Here is a 22,214-nt window from a genome sequence, read left to right as displayed (position 1 = left end):
CTTGCTTTGATAAAGACCTTTTTTTTTTCTTTACAAAAAACTTGTTTCGGTTTGGACCAACATCATAAATAAACCCACGTGTGTCCCGTAGCTCTCAATCACTGGATAAAATTTATTCAGCCTCACTCAGCCTCAATTACAGGAAATGTCACGCACCCAGGTGAAGGTGATTTCCTCATCAGACTGCCAGTGATGCGGGTAAAGCCTGCCTCGCGCATTCTCTCAGCGATTTGGCGGTAGACGGCTGCAGGTTTGTCTTTTCAAACAGCCGATATATGCTCTCCTATGACCATATATCGAGGAGGCAGTGCATCTGTTCTGTGCCACACTTAACCCACGGCCCCATTCTTGGTATAAAGTAGAAATGAATGAATGAATAAAGCGACGACTTCCGCAATCTTCTTCAGAAAATTTGGCATTTAACAGTAACAATGGAAGCCATGTAATCCAAAAGGGCTATCAGATTTTGCATTTGATTCTTAAAAGTTGCAGATTGCATTCACAGAACAAACGAAGGTACCAGGGTTGTTGCGGACTGGTGCGGACCAAACAAGTGAACCGAGTCCGAGCTGCAGAGGTGGTCTTGGTTCACTTGTTTGGTCCGCACCAGAGTCACTGATTTGTATTCACACCTACCCAAAAAGTCTGCACCAGAGAAAAGGTCCGTTTCAAGTTGACTAAACGAGCCTTCAGGAATCACCAGATGAACAGCATGAATAACGACAGCATGTACACAGTCAGCTTCATGTAGGCAGGAAGTAGAAGTTTTAGTTTAGTTGTTGTAGTAGGAGGTAGTGGCCAGCAGGTGGTGCTGCTGTCATTTCTGACTGCAGAACACAGAGATCCAGGCAGAAGTCTGCTGCATGTTGCCTCCTTTTAAAGCAGCTCATCACCAACTGTTGTACAGCTGACACTGAGACAGTAGAGATCCAACAAGTAAGAAGTTTCTCTCTAAAGCTGAGCGTTCTGCAGGGTGACAGTTTCTAAACCAGAAGAGTGAATCTGAATGTGTCATTATTCAAGTTGTTTTTTCTTATAAAGTGATAAATAAAACTGCTGTTGATCATTTATTCAATTAAAGGTCTATATGATGTGATCTGCTTCTCCTCCATTGATCCCTCAGTGGGGAATTCTTTCTCTCCATTTAACCCATCCACTGGTTCACACAGCAGTTTGTACTCTGATTTTATTTCTTTGCACAAACAATGTTTTTTGCTCTGCTTTATCTTGCACAATCTATCTCCCTGTCTCTAGTTATATGCTTCAACTATATCATATTACCAATTCTTAGCAATTTGAATTCCCATTCCACACTGTATATACAGAATGTCTTTATATTTCTATGTTCCTCTGTATATTTTTCAGAGTGTTGTTATCTCTTTTTATATTCTTTCATATTTGATATTGGTTTTATTGTTTTTTGTTTATATTCTTGTCGGATTCTGCTCAACTATGTGGGACAAATAAACAATGTCTTATGTCTTATCAGTTTCTCATGTCCATTCATTTTTGTCACACTTAAGGGTTTCAGATCATCACACAAGTTCCTTTAAAAACTGTTACTTGTGTTCACTTGTGTTATCTCTACTTTACATTTACATTTGTGATAAATATGCAAAAAAAAATAAGAAACCAGGAAGGGGCAAACACCTTTTCACACTGGAGGCAAATGAGCAGAGTGAATATATATGAACCTTCCTACATATGACATTCTGCTGTAGACTGTTTAGATGCAGAGGACAGAATCAACAGTGAGAGGAACTCATTCGGGTGAGATCTTTTTAACTTTTAACTTTTTTAACTCAGAAAAAGAGATAATTAATAAATAACGAAAAAAAAAAAGTATTCAGATATGTTATTCATGTACATATACTATACTTGAAAGAGACTATAAAGAAAATATTCCAGCATGGAAAATATAGTTGAGTTTAAAGTAAAAATCTGTAACATGTTACTGTTAAATTGGCTGTGATCTAGTGGTTAGAGAAGCAGTTTTGTTTCTGTGAGTTCTATGTCCATGACTGAGGGTCCTTGAGCAAACACCTAAAAGCTCCATGCTCACTTGGATGTGTTCAGTGTGTGTGTTCATATAGTGTATATACATACAAAATTGTGATGTGTTCATCACAATTTTTCATAGTAAACATATTTCTAAATGTGCTGTTGACATGGAATTTTCACCAGAGGCCTGTATCAGGAAGTGAGCTCAGATTACCCGGGGTTACTCCCAACTTATCCAGCTGAACCTATCCACAACAATGGCAATCTGGATAAGCGGTATCACGACGCTCGTTATCCACTCAGTAACTTAACCCAGGTTTGTCTTGTTGTGAATCGGTGAATGAGCATGTATAAGGGCAGGTTCCAAGGCAGCAGACCAATCACATTCATGAGCGTTGGTTCTAGAGCAAAAAGGAGCAAAGACTGATTCTACTCAAATATGAAGAAAAAGTAAATCTCACCGAAAAGTCAAACACCGCGGCTGCATCGAAGAGACGCCATAAGGCATGGTAAGGGATTGCAGGTTGCATAAATCACTCAGTTTACATTTAACAAAGCCATGAAACCCACTCACTGCGCTGCATAGATGAATCACGTGTATGGCAATTGGTGTCATTTCCCCGGATGTAACTCTGGAGTAAAAAGAACGTGGGAGCAGATAAAATCCAAGCACAAAACATTATTTCATCTGGGGAGTAGGATTTCTTATTTCTATAATGTTATATGTGCTACAATAAAGCTGGAAGCTGATGCCACAGTTACATCATATCAATACATCAAGTTGTTGGCCTGAATGAAATGATCCTGATTCTGAGCTTAGCGGAGACAAATGGCTAAAATCTGCTCTTCTTTGTGTGATTATCTTCTGGAAAATGCGTTCACGCCGTCTTCTCATGATTTGGGCTCCAATCTCAATCAGGTCTTCAATGAAAGGACATGTGATTCTTTCCTGAACAGCTGATTGGCCGGTGGGTGGAGCCTTTTATCGGATTCAGATAAATCCTGAAAGGTTACCCTGACCCGAAGCAGGTTTGCCGTTCAGAGTGAGTTACCATGGTAACGTAACTCGATTAGAATGAATCCAGTTTCGTGACCAGGGTTAACCCTGAAGTTACCTCGATAAGCCCGTAAACGTGCTTCGTGATACAGGCCTCGGGTGTTGGTAACAACTCAATTAATTTACACATAGAAAGAAACCAAAACAAATAAGTTCAGAAATGACGTTATGTGTAATACAGAGGAGAAAAATATTGAACACACTTACTAATATTTATTTAATCCTTTGTACAAAGCCTATGTTGGTAATGAAGCTTCAAGATGCCTCCTGTATGGAGAAACTAGTCACAGGCATTGTTCAGGTGAGATTTTGGCCCATTACGTGGGCCTTTTCTACGAACTCTGATTTTTAGTTCTGTCCATAGATGTCCAGTTGGATTCCAGTCAGGTGATTGGCTGGACCGTTCTAGCAGCTTTATTTCTTCTCTCTGAAGCCAGTTGAGAGTTTCCTTGGCTCTTTGTTTGGGATCATTGTCTTAACGAAATGTCCAACCTCGTTTCATCTTCATCATTCTGGTAGATGGCAGCAGATTTTTCTCCAAAATGTCTCGGTACATTTTTCCATTCATCCTCCCTTCAGTTATATGAAGTTTGCCAGCATATGCAGAAAAACAGCCCCACACCATGATGTTCCCACCTCCAAACTTCACTGTCCGTATGGTGTTTTTGGGGTGTTATGGCATCCAAAGAGTTCCATTTTGCTCTCATCTGACCAGACTAAGTTCTCCCAGTATTTTGTCCAAATGTTGTGCAGCAAACTTTAAACAAGCTTCAACGTGCTTTTTCTTCAGAAATGGAGTCTTACATGGTGAGCGTGCATACAAGTCTTATTGTTTTCTTTGAAACTGTTGTACTTGCTATTTCCAGGTCTTTCTGAAGCTCCACTAGTGCTTGACTCTTGGACAACTCTTCTGATAATTCTTCTTATTTCTCTGTCGCAAATCTTGTGAGGAGCACATGGTCGTGGCTGGTTTACAGTCGACTGATGTTTTTTCCACTTCCAAATTATTCAGAAGTTTAGAAATTCTTCTGCAACCAATGCCAACAAAATGTTTTGCAACAATAAGGTTGCGAAGGTCTTGAGAGAGTTCTTTCCTTTTTCCACCTCCCTTTCTGCATGTGTTCAATACTTTTTCCCTCTGTTGTTTTACATTATTACACATAACTCTATTTCTGAACTTGTTTGTTCTGGTTTCTTTCTATGTATGGAATACTTGGGTTGTTACCAACACCTGGTGAACATTTCATGTCAGTAGCACCTTTAGAAATTGTGATGTGTTCAATACTTATTTTACTTATTTTACCAGCTGTATATACAGTGGTGGAAAAAGGTTTTTGGACACCCTTGTGAAATAGTAGTAATTTGTCTCCCAAACATTCATTTTAAAAACTGCATCTTGTGTTGTCTTTGTCTTGTATTTACATTTGTGATAAAACATGCAAAAAAAAAAAAAAAAAAAAAAATGAAAAAACAACAAACCAGAAAGGGCCAAACACCTTTTAGGTAACTGTAGGTAAATGAGCTGCTTTGTATGTGTTAACAAAGTTGTCAGGAAAAAAAGATGTGATGTATGAACACTGATCACACTGTGGTTCTGTAATTTATACATTCACAAAAGATAAAGAAGATGAAACAAAACCACAAACTGGATGTTGATAGAAAGTATATTTTAAATGATTCTTGGAGGTTTTTTGTGGAAATAATATTGGTTCATATGTGTAATAATGATTCCTTTGATCATATCTCACTTCCTCATATGTGCACATTTAAATATGTGAACCTTCCTACTTGTCCCATTCTGCTGTAGACTGTTTAGATGCAGAGAACAGAGCCAACAATAGAGTGAGGAACTCATTCAGGTAAGATCTTACAACTTTTAATATATATATACATAGGTGGGAGTTAAGGTGTAAAGGAAAGGGGAACCATAGACGTTAATTAGGCATTATTAGGGCTTATTTATCCAAATTTGATGTTATTTTACCTAGTTAACTTTTATGGATTGTTTTGTTGATGTTCATAAAGAAGCTAAACATAATTTCATGAATAACAACAGAAAAGTTCATGTATTCCATCATTTCTCATTGATTGTTCACATACGTACTGAACACCTTTATCCTGCAGTTGTTTGTTTCTTCCTCCTTGTTTCTCTCCAACATTTATACTGAACTAAAGGTATACTGTGTTCAACGTATACCTCAAAGCTTCATGACATCACTGAATGACATCACATAGATAATCTCTCCAATCTCTCAGACACCAGGATTCAAACTGAACAATGGAACATTTCAACATCAGCACCACATGGAACGAAAGTTATGAAGAAAACAACAATAGCAACAGCTTCAACAACAATGAACACAACAATTTCCAATACTGCACCATTAATGGCTGCGATAAACACAAAGCAGCATTCATCTCATATGTTATTACATGGATCATCGTCTGCATCAGTCTTCCTTTGATCCTACTGGCCATCTACTCACTGTCATCTCTGGTGAGTCCATTATAACAGATGTGTGTATTTATAATGATGTGTTGTGTACAGTCTGTCAGTAAATGATTGTCTTTGACTCGGCTCAGGTGTAAAAGTCTTGGTTCATCTGGTTCTTAGATGGATAAATGTCTCTGACTGCAGTTTCTGCTCAGAGCCACATGTCATATTTGGAGGAGGTGAAGTTCAGAACATGTTAACAACTGCTTTAGTTCCTTTTACCAATGTTTTCCTGCAGGTCAGAAAGGATCACGGTGCTCCAGTCTACGTCATCAACCTCCTCATTTCTGATCTGGTTCAGATCATCTGCATGATTGCTGGGGTGGCTTCCGGGGAGTTCTTGGCTGCTGGAGTTTTCTTCTATCATTATGGTCTGTTGTCCAGCGTTGGCTTCATGGTGTGTATCTCCCTAGAAAGGTAACTATGTGTCTGATCCAGTTTGTGTGTATCTACGTCTGTGTCTAACCATTTTATTAGTCTATAATTCTGATGCTCCTCAAAGACTGTCTATGTGTGTCTGTCTTTCATTACAGGTATCTGGTCATCGTCTGGCCACTGTGGTACAGATTCAGAAGAACCATCAAGACCTCTGTGGTGGTCTGTGTCCTAGCCTGGATCCTCCCTCTTGTTCTTATCTTCCCCTTGTTTGTTTTTTCAGTTTCTTTGGAGATCACATTCATCATGTATGCTTTCTTACTCCTCCTCCCCCTCTCTCTGTTCATCTTCTTCCTGGGTGGGACTCTTAAAGCCCTGTCTGCATCCATCAGTGTCTCCTCTGATGAAAAACGAAGAATTGTGGCAGTTTTGGTCGTAGTGCTGCTTATTTACATACTGCTGTTCCTGCCCAGAATCATTTGGTTTCTGGCAGGAGAATACAGAAAGAACACTAGCTTCATCACTTTGTGTGACATTCTCCTTGAGTTGAGTCCTCTTGCAGACTTGATTTTGTACATTTTCATGAGGAAAGGAACCACAGACAAGATTTTGGCCTCACTGTGTTGTTGCAGGATGCAGCTTCAGGAATCATCAGATGAACAGCATGAACAACAGACAGCCTGTTCACAGTCAGCTTCATATAGGCAGGAAGTAGAAGTTTGAGGAACTAATTCTCTCCATCCATCCATTATATCATGCATCCAAACTCTAACATTTTAATTCCCATTCCACACTGTATGTACAGAATGTCCTTACATTTCTGTTTACCTCTATATATTTTTCAGAGGTTTTTTTTTTTTTTTTTGTAAATTCTGTCAAATTTGATAGTGTTTTCATAGGTTTTTTGTATATATGTTTGTCTAATTCTGTGCAACTGCGACAAGGAAATTTTTCATATGTGGGACAAATAAACAATATCTTATGTCTGATCACTTTAGTGTGTCTGTGCAGTGAGTAGCAGGAAAAGAGAATCCTCATCATCCATGTTCAAACATTCATTCTGTTTCTATCTCTGGGAATAAAGATGAGAACAGAAAACAAACTCAGCACTTTCTACATTCTTTATTCATGCATGAAACGTGAGGAGAGGGAAAAAGGAACCCCACACTGTGCTCCAGTGGGGAGTGCAGTGTGGGAACACATAAAAACACCTCAGCAACATAAGCACATAGCAAGTACATTTTACAACACGAAAAACTTGGGACTTGCAATGGGGGGGTGCAATGTATGCAGGAGTTCTTGTATGTGTTGGCCTGGAGAGTTGCTTCGCCTGGCATCACAATCTTGGTGACTCAGTCCACAGGATTTTCATAGGGACAACACAGCAAGTTGCCATGGAGACAACCTTGATCGGGTCCCAGACAGAGTCAACAATCAGCAGGTGTCCGTGGGAAGTGGGTGAAGGAATACAAGAGTGTCTCACTGCAGTGATCTTCAGGGGGAGATGTTGTTCCAGCAACGGCCTTGAGCCTTGACCGAGGCCGGTGCTGTGAGGGCGCCGAAAGCAGATAAGATTGGGATTGTTTGGTCTTGGGGTGAGTAGACGCATTCTTTTACATGACTGCTCTGTTTCATCCATTCTGGTCTCTGAATCGATCCATTGTCCTTTGCAAAGTCAAAAGCTTCTCCATGATGTTATCCATGTTGCAGTCACCATTCTTTGATTTCCTCGATAAACCAGGGCATTGCCTAATCCAATCAGCAAAAGACTTGAAATCATCATCGTTCCGAATAGGTAGATGTCTTCAATGTCCTCCAAGGAAAGAACCGCCAGGCACACAACCAGCCACCTCTTCCACGTGTCCATCGTGTAGTCAGCTGCAAACGTTCCGGCAGGACAGTCCGGCTCCTCCGAACCCAGGCTTCTCGTCGAGACAATTGTGTCAATAACGTTGAGAGACCAGTTTATCAATTCCATGACTTTTTAGTTTGGAGAGCAGTGCAGACAGAGTCTCTCAAAAGTATAGACAGTAGACAGACGGGACGAGAGGAGCAGGGAAGATAAGGAAGAGGAGAACCTAGTCGTTAAGAACCTAGAGAACATCCCATCGATGATGATAATGTGATGCAGACATATACGATTTATAAATTCACAAATTCAAATATCCAGTGCTATATTAAATATTCAAAGAAATAAGCTGAAACAAATCCTCAAACTGGATTGATAGAAAGTCTGTTGTATGAATTTGAAGTGTTAAATGATTCTTGGAAGATGTTTCCGTTTAAAGAATGTCTGCTGACGTTTTTCCTGATTACTTATGTGATATTGATCCTATCTGACTAAATGTATCACTTCCTCATATGAGTGAATTTGTTCATGTGAAGCTTCCTGCATGTCACAGGATTCAGGATTCACACTGAACAACGGAACATTTCAACATCAACACGTCATGGAACGAAAGTTAGTAGCTGAAACTGTTGTTTTCATCATATGATTACGCCAACTATTTGCAATTCTGTCCTGCTCATAGCTGCTATTTTGGCAAAAGTGCATTGATCTTATATGTTTCTACATGGATCATCGTCTGTATCAGTCTTCCTTTGACCCTACTGGCCATCTACTCACTGTCTTCTCTGGTGAGTCCATTATAACAGATGTGTGTATTTGATTATATGATTGTGTTTGACTCGGCTGTGTGCTCGTGTGTGCCTCATTCTAGTGCATCCGGTTTCCAGCCCAAACTAAGAGACTTGGCTACTCCTCTCCTTCACCGCCACCTTCACCTGCACTGCACATCATAGGAAGCCAGCTCCCTCTCCCCTTGCACTTGATTCACCGTGTCACAAATGAACTTGCTGAACTTGGGACTGTTGTGAGCCTGTGTCTGCTTTTGGGTGTGATCGCTGTTGAAACCGTAACAAGTTACTCTTATTTCTTAAGTCGCTGTCAGCCAAGAATAACTTCCTCCTGCCTTTATCTGTTGAGGCAACTGTAAACGACTGCAACAATTGACTAGAAAGAAATTTCAACACAGCATCTTGAGAAAAACAAGAACTTAATCATATTTGTTGTTTGCTTTAGTATTTTCATGCAAGTACACAACTGTGTGTGCTTCACAAACACTCCACACTAAAAAGTAAGATTAATCACAATTAAATATCATTCATTTTCAATCTATATTAACAGCGTGCACTGCAGACTGAGTATTTTATCATATATCATTATTAAAATGTTCACACCATTACACAGATTCATACAAAGTAAATACTGAAGCTGTATGGTTTATGTTTTTGAGCTATGGTCATCTTTCAAAATCATTCAAAGTCTCAACATCTCAAAAAGTATAAAAGCCACAGCTTGGATATTTTTTATCACACATGGCCAAATTTGTGTATCTTACAAAGTGAATGACTTGTCTGCTACTACTACAAAAAAAAAGGATCAACTGTGTGGTTACTATGCCGATCAAAGGGTTAAGATCTCTGAAATAATGAATGAACAGCAGTAAGAACTTCAATGCTTCATGTTAACATTTTGTTTAATGTCACATTTATACTAGAAAATCCAAGGACATATGTAATATCGTCCTCTTCTAAATACAAAGTTTTCACAGTTTGGACAGAAAACGGCAGAATTGTTGTTTCATAAGTGTTAGCAACATTGTTAACAACAAAATGCATTACTAACAGGAGAAATGAGCACTGTCATTGGAGCTGCTAACTTATTGCAGTTGCAGTGTTCTGGCAACAAAACTGATGGCATCATCTTATAACCCACCTCTTATGCGTCAACAGTTTAAAAGCATGTGGCAATAACTACTGTCAATGTAACACACGTCCACACTTTTTTTTTCATCCTCTTGTTTTCTTTCTTTTTTGTGTCCTGAGAGGTACGTTGAGGTTCGCTTCATTTTGCCCGGCAGCTGCAGCAAGGCCTAGTAGGCAGCCCCATTAGGGAGACTCCCAATGTGTCGTCATTTCAGTGTCCAAGGGGGTTTAAAGTTGTGTCATTTGATTACCAGCTGAATGTCAGCAGTCCCCGGGAGGCCCCCTGCAGCCACTAGCAAGCTGCCACTATAAGGGGGGTTCCATCATTGACATTCAGTGCATTTACATTCACAGCTTTGGCTTTCTGAATGTGGTCCTTGTCCCAGTTCACATGTAGCGGAGAAAATCTAATAACTGATGGGAACATGTCCTCCTCCGTGTTAGTACAGCCTGTTTTCCGGTTGACTTATTACGTCATATAATAAACAAAAGTCATTCATGTGTCTGACCGGCATTTCAAACAACAACCAGATAAATGCTGAAAGTTACACTGACCCGAAGCAGGTTAGATGTTCAGAGTAAGTTACCATGGTAACGTAGCTCCATAAGAATGAATCCAGCTTCGTTAACCCTGAAGTTTCCTCGATAAGCCTGTTATCCTGCTTCTTGATACAGGCCTCAGCTTTCTAGGATGTTTAAATTCATATGCCAGCACAGCAGTTGTGGAGCATGTGCACACTCGTTATCCCATTGTAGTCCGATTAAGCGTATACATGCCGTAGAAAATCGAATTCCGATCTCATTATCTGGGTGTCTTAATCAGACAAGGAGAACTCTGATTTTAGTCGGAGTAACGTGTTTGCATGCACTTCCAGTTGTCCAGTTAGAGTGACAATAAGGCAAGAATTTGTTTTTTTGTTTTTCAACGTGCATGTAAATGTACTGATTGATATGGATCAGTTTCAGCTGTCTCCCTTTCCAGCTGGGGCCCTAAACAATTGCCTCGTTTCCCTGTCCAGTTGCGACGGCCCTGAGTGGCTGTCAAGAATAACTCAGAAATCTTCTTCCCTTCTCCCCCCTGTCTATTGCTGTCTTGTTTCACCTAATTTCTCATCACCTACGCTTCCTTCTCTTTTCTTTGCTTCCTCTTCCATCTGTCATTACACCACAGACAAAACTAAACCACCAGGTTTGAGTTGTGTAACCCTGCACCAGCGTATAGTCTCTGGACTGTCAGTTCAGGGGGTTGAGGTTTTGCTAAAGTCACAGCAGCAACTTATCACACTGATAAAAAGTTTTCCTCCTGATAAATATTAAGAAAACCGAACCACTAATTAGGTGAATAATAGTTTTATTTTTTAAATAAGGTGCAAAGGAAATTCTCCCACATCTTATTTAAAATACTTCAAGAACAGAAAAGGATAATAGTCGAATATATAAACATTTACAGTTTCCCTTGCTGAAATATTTAAGTTGATTTTTATAAAAACAGTATGACCCCACAGCTTTTAGTTTTGCCCAAGTGCCAATTTGTCATCGAGTTGCTTTCCTGACCAAAAATCTAACTTCCTCATATGAGCAGATTTGAATATGTGAACCTTCCTACATGCCCCATTCTGCTGTAGACTGTTTAGATGCAGAGGACAGAACCAACACTAGAGTGAGGAACTCATTCAGGTGAGATCTTACATCTTTAAAAAGCTAAATATTGAACAATGGAGTTTCACATGAACAACACCTCATGGAATGAAAGTTGTAATTCCACCAACAACAGTTGTAAAACTCCTCAAGCCTTTCAGTGCTTTCAAGGCAGTGAAGGATTCATCTTGTATGTTTTTACATGGATCATCATCTGCGTCGGCCTTCCTCTGATCCTACTGGCCATCTACTCACTGTGTTCTATGGTGAGTCCATTATAACAGATGTGTGTATTTATAATGATGTGTTGTGTACAGTCTGTCAGTATCTGTATTTGATAAATATTCTCTGTACATAGAAAACCTTTGTCAGTCAGTCTGTAGCAGCCGTATTGACCATCAATGAAAAGATACTAGCTCTGTTTAATTCTTGCTGACTTTTACTCAATGAACTACTTCTATCTCTTCTTAATAAATGATCAGAGTTATATGACGATTAAAGACTAGACTCTAGTCATTCTCTCAACATAGGTTCAAGGCTTTTTAGTCTCAACATGAAGCATGTTAACAACTGCTTTAGTTTCTTTTACCAATGTTTTCCTGCAGGTCAGAAAGGATCACAGTGCTCCAGTCTACGTCATCAACCTCCTCATTTCTGACACGATTCAGTTCCTCTGCATGATTGGTTGGGTGGCTGAAAAAAACTGCAACAGTATTTTTCTTTATATTTATCATTATGGTCTGTTCTCCGGTGTTGGCTTCATGGTGTGTATCTCCCTAGAAAGGTAACTATCTGTCTGATCCAGTTTGTGTGTATCTATGTCTGTGTCTAACCATTTTATTAGTCTATAATTCTGATGCTCCTCAAAGACTGTCTATGTGTGTCTGTCTTTCATTACAGGTATCTGGTTGTCGCCTGGCCACTGTGGTACAGATTCAGAAGAACCATCAAGACCTCTGTGGTGGTCTGTGTCCTAGTCTGGATCCTTCCTCTTGTTGTTATAATCCTAGCCCAGATTGCTGCTCATGTCGTACCAACCATCGTTGCCATCTACCTCCTCCTCCCCCTCCCTCTGTTCATCTTCTTCCTGGGTGGGACTCTTAAAGCCCTCTCTGGATCCATCAGTGTCTCTTCTGATGAAAAACGAAGAATTGTGGCTGTTTTCATCGTAGTCCTGCTTATTTACATACTGCTGTTCCTGCCCAGAATCATGTGGTTACTGTCAGGAGAAGACAAAACAAGCTCTCGCTCCATCCTTGTGTCTAACATTCTTCGTCAGCTGAGTCCTCTTGCAGACTTGATTTTGTACATTTTCATGAGGAAAGGAGCCGCAGACAAGATTTTGGCCTCACTGTGTTGTTGCAGAATGCAGCTTCAGGAATCACCAGATGAACAGCATGAATAACGACGGCATGTACACAGTCAGCTTCATGTAGACAGGAAGTAGACGTTTTAGTTTGGTTGTTGCAGTAGGAGGCAGTGGCCAGCAGGTGGTGCTGCTGTCATTTCTGACACAAAATCTTCACTGGGGCTTTTCAATCATTACCAGTCAAGGAGACAACAACATCCATAAGAAATGGAGTAAAATCCATCAGATCAGCTTCATGTTGAAGAAAATGGAGAAAAGCCTTTCCACCAGAAGTTCGCCGCGTGAGTTCCTATTGTAGACGAGATGCTGCAGGTCTCTTTGGGAGACCCTACGAGGGACTTCTAGCCCAGACAGCATAACTCCCAGGGTCACAGGGACACATCAACCCCCCCTCAAATAGAACAGGACTATAAAAAATGTGATGTTGTAAACACTGTGTCAATTGTCACATTATTTTTGTTGATTATGATGAAATTTTAAATTAAAATATATATTTATTCTCAGCTACAGTTATACTGTATACTATAGCACTGATCATCATTATGGAAGCTACAGCACCAGACATGGCTGCTATAGAGGCAAAGATAGTTGGATTATAACTTGCATCTTCCTTCCTTTGACCTTAGTGTCCATCTACACAGTTTATGCAGAATGGATTTTTACAGGTTGACTTTGCTGGGAGGTAACAGTGCATTAACCCAAATGTAGTTATTATGACGTAGGTTCAGAAAAAAAGACAACACCTCCATGTCATTCTATTTCAAAACATTGATGTGTGTGTTTCTCTGTCTCTTTTTTCATCTCAGTTGTCACGCTTCCCATCCCTCTGTTTTCATTGCTTCCTCTTCCATCTTTCATTACACCATAGCTAACAGACAGACTCCCACAGGTTTTTATCAGTGTGGGTTAAACTGGTTGAGGTTTGAGTTGAGTTGTGTAACCCTGCATCAGTTTATAGTCTCTGGACTGTCAGTTCAGGGGGTTGAGGTTTTGCTGAGGACACAGCAGCAACTTATCACACTGATACAAAGTTTTTCTTCTGATAAGAATCAATAAAACTGAACCACTGTTTTTCTGTCACTGAGCTCTGAACATGTGAGAATTATGACTCCATAAGTGTGTATATAACAGAATGATAGTTTTATTCATATAAGGTAGAAAGGAAATTCTCCAACATCTTATTGGAATGCTTCAAAGAAAAGAATAATAAGTAAGTGTTAATGCCCGACAAGGTGTCCATTATCTGTTACGTTGTCACTTACCAAAAAATATATATTAGGTCAATTATTAATTTGTAATTTAAGCAATATTACCCAAGAGGGTGTGCTTTAAAGTTTTTATGTGAGTGTGCTTCCCGTTTCCATGGAAATAAATGAGGTCTGACTAATAACTGGAACACAATCAGGCGGATGTTTCTTCAGCATCGCCTTGAAAACAACATTACTTGTCTTGAACACCGTGTCCTAATGATGTTTACGTCTCTTAAGTGGCGATTAATGGCGGCACTCAGACTCCTCACACTGTCAACACTGTATATTCTCCTCCTTCCTTGGTCGACTGGACAGTCTGTGTCTCTGTTGCCACGGTTACCAAAGTGTTTGAGCCAGCGCACCAATTTAGAACTGTCACCGGGCAATTTGACCGGAACGTCTTTATGGGTGTCCATTATCCCCTTTTAATGTACACCCCGCAGCCAATCAGAGTCGAGGATTCACCCGGACCATGGTTTAATTTTTATGCAACAAACACCAAGGAAATTTTATTTTTGTATGTACAAATATACTTCAGAATAAAGTGTTTTCTGATTCTGACATCTTTCATGATAACTCTGTACATTTCATAATCATATCTGACCTCATATCTCACTTCCTCATATGAGCAGAATTAAATGATCAGAAACCTGCTACATGTCACATTCTGCTGTTTAGATGCAGAGGACAGAACCAACACCAGCGTGAGGAACTCATTCAGGTGAGATCTTACAACTTTAGAAAAGTGCATATTGAACAATGGAGGACTTGTACATTAACAACACCACATTGGATGAAAGTTTAAATGACACCAACATCAGCATCAACATTCATCAAGACTCACCTGACGACTTCGGCTGCTTTGGAGGCAACAAAGGATTCATCCAATATGTTGTTACATGGATCATCATCTGCATCAGCCTTCCTCTGACCCTACAGGCCATCTACTCACTGTGTTCTATGGTGAGTCCATTATAACAGATGTGTGTATTTATAATGATGTGTTGTGTACAGTCTGTCAGTATCTGTATTAGATAAATATTCTCTGCACATAGAAAACCTTTGTCAGTCTGTAGCAGCCGTATTGACCATCAATGAAAAGATACTAGTTCTGTTTAATTCTTTTTGACTTTTACTCAATGAACTACTTCTACCTCTACTTAATAAATGATCAGAGTTATATGACGATTAAAGACCAGATTCTAGTCATTCTCTCTACATAGGTTCAAGGCTTTTTAGTCTCAACATGAAGCATGTTAACAACTGCTTTAGTTTCTTTTACCAGTGTTTTCCTGCAGGTCAGAAAGGATCACGGTGCTCCAGTCTACGTCATCAACCTCCTCGTTTCTGACATCATTCAACTCTTCTGCATGATTGGTTGGGTGACAAACAGCTGCAACATTATCATCTTTTATTTTTACTTTCATGGTCTGTTGTCCAGTGTTGGCTTCATGGTGTGTATCTCCCTAGAAAGGTAACTATCTGTCTGATCCAGTTTGTGTGTATCTACATCTGTGTCTAACCATTTTATTATTCTATAATTCTGATGCTCCTCAAAGACTGTCTATGTGTGTCTGTCTTTCATTACAGGTATCTGGTTATTGTCTGGCCGCTGTGGTACAGATTCAGAAGAACCATCAAGACCTCTGTGGTGGTCTGTGTCCTAGTCTGGATCCTCCCTCTTGTTTGTATCATCCCGTTGCATTTTTTAGCACCTTTGAAGGTCACATTCACAATGTATGCAGTCCACATCCTCCTCCCCCTCCCTCTGTTCATCTTCTCCTGGGTGGGACTCTTAAAGCCCTGTCTGCATCCATCAGTGTCTCCTCTGATGAAAAACAAAGAATTGTTGCAGTTTTGGTCGTAGTGCTGCTTATTTACACACTGCTGTTCCTGCCATTCCTCCTGTCATTTTGTTAGTGACAGTGGAAATCAGAATGAACTCTAGATTAACCATTGTGTCTGAGATTCTCATTCAGCTGAGTCCTCTTGCAGACTTGATTTTGTACATTTTCATGATGAAAGGAACCACAGACAAGATTTTGGCCTCACTGTGTTGTTGCAGAATGCAGCTTCAGGAATCACCAGATGAACAGCATGAATAACGACAGCATGTACACAGTCAGATTCATGTAGGCAGGAAGTAGAAGTTTTAGTTTAGTTGTTGTAGTAGGAGGCAGTGGCCAGCAGGTGGTGCTGCTGCTGTCATTTCTGACTGCAGAACACAGAGATCCAGGCAGAAGTCTGCTGCATGTTGCCTCCTTTTAAAGAAGCTCATCACCAACTGTTGTACAGCTGACACTGAGACAGCAGAGATCCAACAAGTAACAAGTTTCTCTCTAAAGCTGAGCGTTCTGCAGGGTGACAGTTTCTAAACTAGAAGAGTAAATCTGAATGTGTCATTATTCTAGTTGTTGTTGCTTATAAAGCGCTAAATAAAAATAATGTTGATTAATGTTTTTTATATTGATTAAAAATTAAAATGATCATTTAATTTATTTATTCTTTCTCTCCATTTAACCCATCCATTAGTTCACACAGCAGTGTTTCATCTGGTTTCATTTCTTTGCACAAATAATGTGCTTTTTTGCACTGCCTTATCTTGCACAACATCTCACTGTCTATATTTTATCATATTATCAGTTATATTCTATTTCCAGTTTTTAGCTATTTTAATTCCCATTCCACACTGTATATACAGAATGTCCTTCTATTTTCTTCTGAATGTTTTTCAGAGTGTTGTTATTTATGTATATATTCTTTCAAATTTGATATTGTTTTTTGTTGTTTATTTATTTATTTTTTAAATCTATATTCTTGTCTTATTCCGTGCAACTGTGACAAAGAAATTTCGTATACATGGGATAAATAAACAATATCTTATGTCTTATCACTTCAGTGTGTCCATACAGTCAGTAACAGGAAAAGAGAAATGTGATGCTTCCTTGTCTGAAAATACTTTCATTTGCTCATCATCCATGTTTAAACATTCAGTCTGTTTCTATCTCTGGGAATAAAGATGAGAACAGAAAACAAACTCAGCACTTTCTACATTCTTTATTCATGCATGTTTGTTAGTTGGATATTTTAGTAGAAGATCTCACAGACTGATTCATATTGATGATGATGATGTGATATTAATAGTGACATTGTTCAGCTTGATCACTGAAACACAGTCTTAATGTAATAATCACTGACAGCTGATCATGGACTGACATATTATATTTATTCACCTCATCTGATATGTTTCCAGACCTCAGCACCTTCAGCAGGTTTCATGAACCATGACTGTAACTCTGACTGAAAACAGGACACGTTGTTGTTTGTTGCACAGGATAGGTAAATGAGCTGCTAGGTAAAATAGATGTGACGCATGAACACTGAACACACTGTATCTCTGTAATTTATAATTCACACAAACAAAAAAAATTGTTGGAACAAAGATAAAGAAGACAGAACAATCTCTCAATATATATATACTCTCAATATGTACAAATAGAAAGTCCTTTTTAGATGATTCTTGGAGGATGTTTTGTTGAAATACTTTGTTGATATCTTACGCGATGATTCCTGTGATCATTTTAATTATATCTGACCACATATGTCACTTCCTCATGTGAGCAGATTTGAATATATGAACCTTCTTACGTGTCACATTCTGCTGTAGACTGTTTAGTTGCAGAGGACAGAACCAACACCAGTGAGAGGAACTCATTCAGGTGAGATCTTACAACTTTTAAATCCATATATATAACTTCTAACATGTAAAGATTTTTAAAAGATAATAAAAACATATATAAGTAAATGTTGAAATTCTAATAATCAAAGCAGATTTGAACTGTAGGCGTGAAGAATAGTTCAGTGAAACTATCGGTGCAGGAAGAATTCAGATATGTTACTTATGTACACATCCTATACTAGAAATAGACTATAACAATAATATATAATATTCCAGCATGGAAACATATGAAAATGTGCCTCTCACCCTCACAGGGTGGTATTTGTGTTTTCCTAAAGCTCGGATCCTCTACCAGAAGCCTGAGGGTTTGAGAGTTCTGCTGGTTTAGTATCTTAGCTGTTCCTAGGACTGTGCTCTTCTGGACTGAGGCTCCAGGTGTTGTTCCTGGGATCTGTTTGAGCCACTCTCCTCTCCCAGTTTGGGGTTTACTGCTCCAAGTGCTCCTACTACCACAGGTACCACACTCGCCATAACCTTCCACATCAGTTCCAGCTGCTCTTTCACCACTTGACTTCCTTTTCATGTTCCTTCTTTCTGATATTGGCGTACACTGCATCGCCGCATCTATCACATCCACATTCTTCTGCTCTTTGTCCACCACCACTATGTCCCGTTGGTTTGTCAGTCTGGAAGCTAAAGTACCACAAAACCTTGGCCCTGCTGTTCTCTTCTTTAGTATGGCCCATTGGGACTTGGTCACTTCTATTCCATACTGGGTATATGAACAGAAGAGAAATCTAAATCAAATCAATGACTGGTGTGACCACCCTTTGCCTGCCAGAGAGCATCATTTCTTCTAGCTACATTTACACACAGTTTTTGAAGGAACTCAGCTTCCAAACATCCTGGAGAACTAACCACAGATCTTCTGTGGATGTAGGCTTCCTCAAATCCTTATATCTCTTCATGTAATCCCAGACATACCCCATGATGTTGAGACCAGGGCTCTGTGGGGGCCATGTCATCACTTCCAGGACTTCTTGTTCTTCTTTATTCTGAAGATAGTTCTTAATGACCTTGTCTGGATGTTTGGGCTCTTTGTCCTGCTGCAGAATAAACCTGGGGCCAATCATCCTCCTCCCTGATTACACTGATGATGGATAAGAATCTCCCTGTATTTCTCAGCATTGATGTCCATTTATCCTGACCAAATCTCCAACTACATTTTTCGAAATGCAGCCCCAAACTTGCAAGGAACCTCCGCCATGCTTCACTGTTACCTGCAGACACTCTTTATTGTAGCTCTCTCCAGCCCGTCAGTGAACAAACTGCATTTTGCTACAGTCAGATATTTCACGTGTTGACTCATCAGTCCAGATCACCTGCTGACATTTTTCTGAACCCAGGGAAGGGAAATAGGTTTCCTTGGCCGACCACTGCATCTACAGTCCTGCAAAATCCCTGACTTTGTGCCAGTGAACCTATAAGGATTGATGCTGGTTTGAAAGCAAAGAGAAGTAACACCAAATATTGATGTGACTACTGATTTCCCTTTTGTTTACTCACTTTGCATTTTGGAAATTGATAAAACTAGACAATAATTATTTATATTTTTGAAGGCATTGTTAGTTTACAGCATTTTTCCCACACCTGCCTAACACATTTTTTGTTCTGGACATTGGAACCTTTGTGCTTTCACAGGGACTTTAAGGCTGGGTTTTGAAAAGTGTCTTGAGGCCATTTGTTTTGTTATTGATGCTATATAAATGAAAAAACAATAATTCATGGTGCTACTCTGATATGCTTCTTCTTTAATGCTACAATTGTTATCATGAAGCCACATATTAATGTTACATTTTTTACACTGTGCCGCTGCTGCTACTGTTTTAAATGTTGATTTATTTATTAGGGCTTATTTGTCCCAATTTTGATTTTATTTTACCTAGTTCGTTTATTCCATCATTCATCATTGATTGTTCACATACGTACTGAACATCTTTATCCTGCAGTTGTTGTTTTTTTCCTCCTTGTTTCACTCCAACATTTATACTGAACTAAAGGCATACTGTGTGTGTACTGAATGACATCAGACAGATAATCTCTCTAATCTCTCAAACACCAGGATTCAAACTGAACAATGGAACATTTCAACAACAGCACCACATGGAATGAAAGTTATGAAGACAACAACAAAACCTTCAACAACAATGAACACAACGATTTCATGTATTGCACAGTTAATGGATGCTATGAAGGCAAAGTTGCATTCATTCTGTATGTTTTTACTTTAGTCATTGTCTGCATCAGCCTTCCTTTGACCCTACTGGCCATCTACTCACTGTCTTCTCTGGTGAGTCCATTATAACAGATTTGCGTATTTATAATGATGTGTTGTGTACAGTCTGTCAGTAAATGATTGTCTTTGACTCAGCTCAGGTGTAAAAGTCTTGGTTCATCTGGTTCTTAGATGGATAAATGTCTCTGACTGCAGTTTCTGCTCAGAGCCAGATGTCATATTTGGAGAAGGTGAAGTTCAGAACATGTTAACAACTGCTTTAGTTCCTTTTACCAATGTTTTCCTGCAGGTCAGAAAGGATCACGGTGCTCCAGTCTACATCATCAACCTCCTCATTTCTGATCTGGTTCAGCTCATCTGCATGATTGGTTGGGTGGCTGACAAAAATAACTCAGAGACAGTCATTTTCTTTGGTCTTCATAATTATACTCTGTTGTCCAGTGTTGGCTTCATGGTGTGTATCTCCCTGGAAAGGTAACTATCTGTCTCATCCAGTTTGTGTGTATCTACGTCTGTGTCTAACCATTTTATTAGTCTATAAATCTGATGCTCCTCAAAGACTGTCTATGTGTGTCTGTCTTTCATTACAGGTATCTGCTCATCGTCTGGCCGTTGTGGTACAGATTCAGAAGAACCATCAAGACCTCTGTGGTGGTCTGTGTCCTAGTCTGGATCCTTCCTCTTGTTTATTTCCTCCCATTGCTTTATTTCGCTTCTTTCAATGTGACACTCGCCATGCATGCTGTCTACCTCCTCCTCCCCCTCCCTCTGTTCATCTTCTTCCTGGGTGGGACTCTTAAAGCCCTGTCTGGATCCATCAGTGTCTCCTCTGATGAAAAACGAAGAATTGTGGCAGTTCTGGTTGTTGTGCTGCTTATTTACACACTGCTGTTCCTGCCCGCTGTCATTTGGTTACTGGCATTTGAAATAATCAGTGGTCATTTCCGGGCTGTATCCAGCATATTTTTTCAACTGAGTCCTCTTGCAGACTTGATTTTGTACATTTTCATGAGGAAAGGAACCACAGACAAGATTTTGGCCTCACTGTGTTGTTGCAGGATGCAGCTTCAGGAATCACCAGATAAACAGCATGAATAACGACAGCATGTTCAAAGTCAGCTTCATGTAGGCAGGAAGTAGAAGTTTTAGTTTAGTTGTTGTAGTAGGAGGCAGTGGCCTTTCATTACACCACAGCTAGACTAGACTGTGGCTAGACTGCCACAGGTTTTCATCAGTGTGGGTTAAACTGGTTGAGGTTTGAGTTGAGTTGTGTAACCCTGCATCAGTGTATAGTCTCTGGACTGCCAGTTCAGGGTTGAGGTTTTGCTGAGGTCACAGCAGCATCTTCTCACGCTGATACAAAGTTTTCCTCCTGATAAGAATCAAGAAAACCGAACCACTGTTTATCTGTTACTGAGCTCTGAACATGTGAATTTATAGAATAAAACATGATAAACTCACAGCTTTTAGTTTTGTTCCAGTTCCAGTTTGTCATCTAGTTGCTTTCCTGACAACGTGTTGTTTCGGCCGCACATAGATCACACTGCATCTCTGTAATGTATAAAATATTTGGTGCAACATAAAATAAAGAAGGTGAAACAAACCCTCAAACTGGATTAATAGTAGTTGTAGAAGTTTGAAGCTCTAAATGATTCTTGGAGGATGTTTTGTTGAAAGGATATCTGCTGCAGTAGCTGAAGAAATTCAACCTGCCAAACACAATGATGGTGCACTTCTAAACTTCCATCAGAGTCCATCCTCACCAACTCCATCACCACCTGGTGGTGCAGCCTCTGCTAAGGATAATGCAGATTGCAGCTTGTCATTCTCTCTGTAGAGAAGGGTAGAGCTAAGATTGTGACTGATCCCTCTCAGCATGGATACAGACTATTTGACTCCCCTCTGACATATGTCTGCTGAACCATGTCAGGGTCCCCAATGAACACATGAAACCACCACAATCCCAGTGTTAATGTTCTTTTTGTTGTATTGTACAATGAATATGTTTTTTGTATATTTTAGTGTGTATATGTTTCTTATTTATTTTATCTTATTTTATCATTTTTATGCAATGAACACCAATTTTTCGTGTATGTACAAATAAACTTGGGAATAAAGTCTTTTCTCATTTTCACATCTTTCATGATGATTCTGTACATTTCATAATCATATCTGACCTCATATCTCACTTCCTCATAGCAAATTTAAATGATCAGAAACCTGCTACACGTCCCATTCTGCTGTTTAGATGCAGAGGACAGAACCAACACCAGAGTGAGGAACTCAT

The 22,214-nt window shown here is 39.6% G+C and overlaps 2 protein-coding genes, 1 long non-coding RNA gene and 1 pseudogene across 6 annotated transcripts; all 4 read left to right on the top strand.

Annotated features, from left to right (window-relative positions):
- Window positions 1-4,852: 4,852 nt before the first annotated feature.
- LOC125018601 (proteinase-activated receptor 2-like) lies at window positions 4,853-6,919 on the top strand. 2 transcript variants are annotated; one of them, XM_047602622.1, is made up of 4 exons: window positions 4,853-4,917; window positions 5,315-5,555; window positions 5,791-5,969; window positions 6,086-6,919. In XM_047602622.1, exons 2-4 carry the CDS (start codon window positions 5,337-5,339, stop codon window positions 6,648-6,650), a joined length of 963 nt encoding a protein of 320 aa, XP_047458578.1. In that variant the 5' UTR covers window positions 4,853-4,917; window positions 5,315-5,336; the 3' UTR covers window positions 6,651-6,919. The 2 variants fall into 2 exon arrangements, with proteins under 2 accessions (XP_047458578.1, XP_047458579.1); XM_047602623.1 differs by having other exon boundaries at window positions 4,889-4,917; window positions 5,322-5,555.
- Window positions 6,920-7,390: 471 nt separating this feature from the next.
- On the top strand, window positions 7,391-9,120 carry LOC125018631. The gene is made up of 3 exons (XR_007113977.1): window positions 7,391-7,522; window positions 8,330-8,564; window positions 8,648-9,120. It is a non-coding gene; the product is annotated as an uncharacterized LOC125018631 (long non-coding RNA).
- A 2,149-nt stretch (window positions 9,121-11,269) lies between these two features.
- On the top strand, window positions 11,270-13,786 carry LOC125018608 (G-protein coupled receptor 4-like). 3 transcript variants are annotated; one of them, XM_047602632.1, is made up of 3 exons: window positions 11,270-11,372; window positions 11,944-12,117; window positions 12,234-13,786. In XM_047602632.1, exons 1-3 carry the CDS (start codon window positions 11,302-11,304, stop codon window positions 12,736-12,738), a joined length of 750 nt encoding a protein of 249 aa, XP_047458588.1. In that variant the 5' UTR covers window positions 11,270-11,301; the 3' UTR covers window positions 12,739-13,786. The 3 variants fall into 3 exon arrangements, with proteins under 3 accessions (XP_047458588.1, XP_047458586.1, XP_047458587.1); XM_047602630.1 differs by having other exon boundaries at window positions 11,282-11,599; window positions 11,939-12,117; XM_047602631.1 differs by lacking the exon at window positions 11,270-11,372 and adding an exon at window positions 11,390-11,599 and having other exon boundaries at window positions 11,913-12,117.
- Window positions 13,787-14,849: 1,063 nt separating this feature from the next.
- On the top strand, window positions 14,850-22,028 carry LOC125018620 (annotated as a pseudogene).
- Window positions 22,029-22,214: the final 186 nt, after the last annotated feature.

This window comes from Mugil cephalus, chromosome 13 (genome assembly GCF_022458985.1).
Source record: "Mugil cephalus isolate CIBA_MC_2020 chromosome 13, CIBA_Mcephalus_1.1, whole genome shotgun sequence".
Lineage (NCBI taxonomy): Eukaryota > Metazoa > Chordata > Actinopteri > Mugiliformes > Mugilidae > Mugil > Mugil cephalus.
This window is presented reverse-complemented; position numbering and strand designations above follow the sequence as displayed.

Coding starts and splice junctions, on each gene's coding strand:
- LOC125018608 (XM_047602630.1), top strand. CDS start 11,411: ATGGAGTTTCACATGAACAACACCTCATGGAATGAAAGTTGTAATTCC. Junction 11,600..11,938: donor TCTACTCACTGTGTTCTATG/GTGAGTCCATTA, acceptor GTTTTCCTGCAG/GTCAGAAAGGATCACAGTGC. Junction 12,118..12,233: donor GTGTGTATCTCCCTAGAAAG/GTAACTATCTGT, acceptor CTTTCATTACAG/GTATCTGGTTGTCGCCTGGC.
- LOC125018601 (XM_047602622.1), top strand. CDS start 5,337: ATGGAACATTTCAACATCAGCACCACATGGAACGAAAGTTATGAAGAA. Junction 5,556..5,790: donor TCTACTCACTGTCATCTCTG/GTGAGTCCATTA, acceptor GTTTTCCTGCAG/GTCAGAAAGGATCACGGTGC. Junction 5,970..6,085: donor GTGTGTATCTCCCTAGAAAG/GTAACTATGTGT, acceptor CTTTCATTACAG/GTATCTGGTCATCGTCTGGC.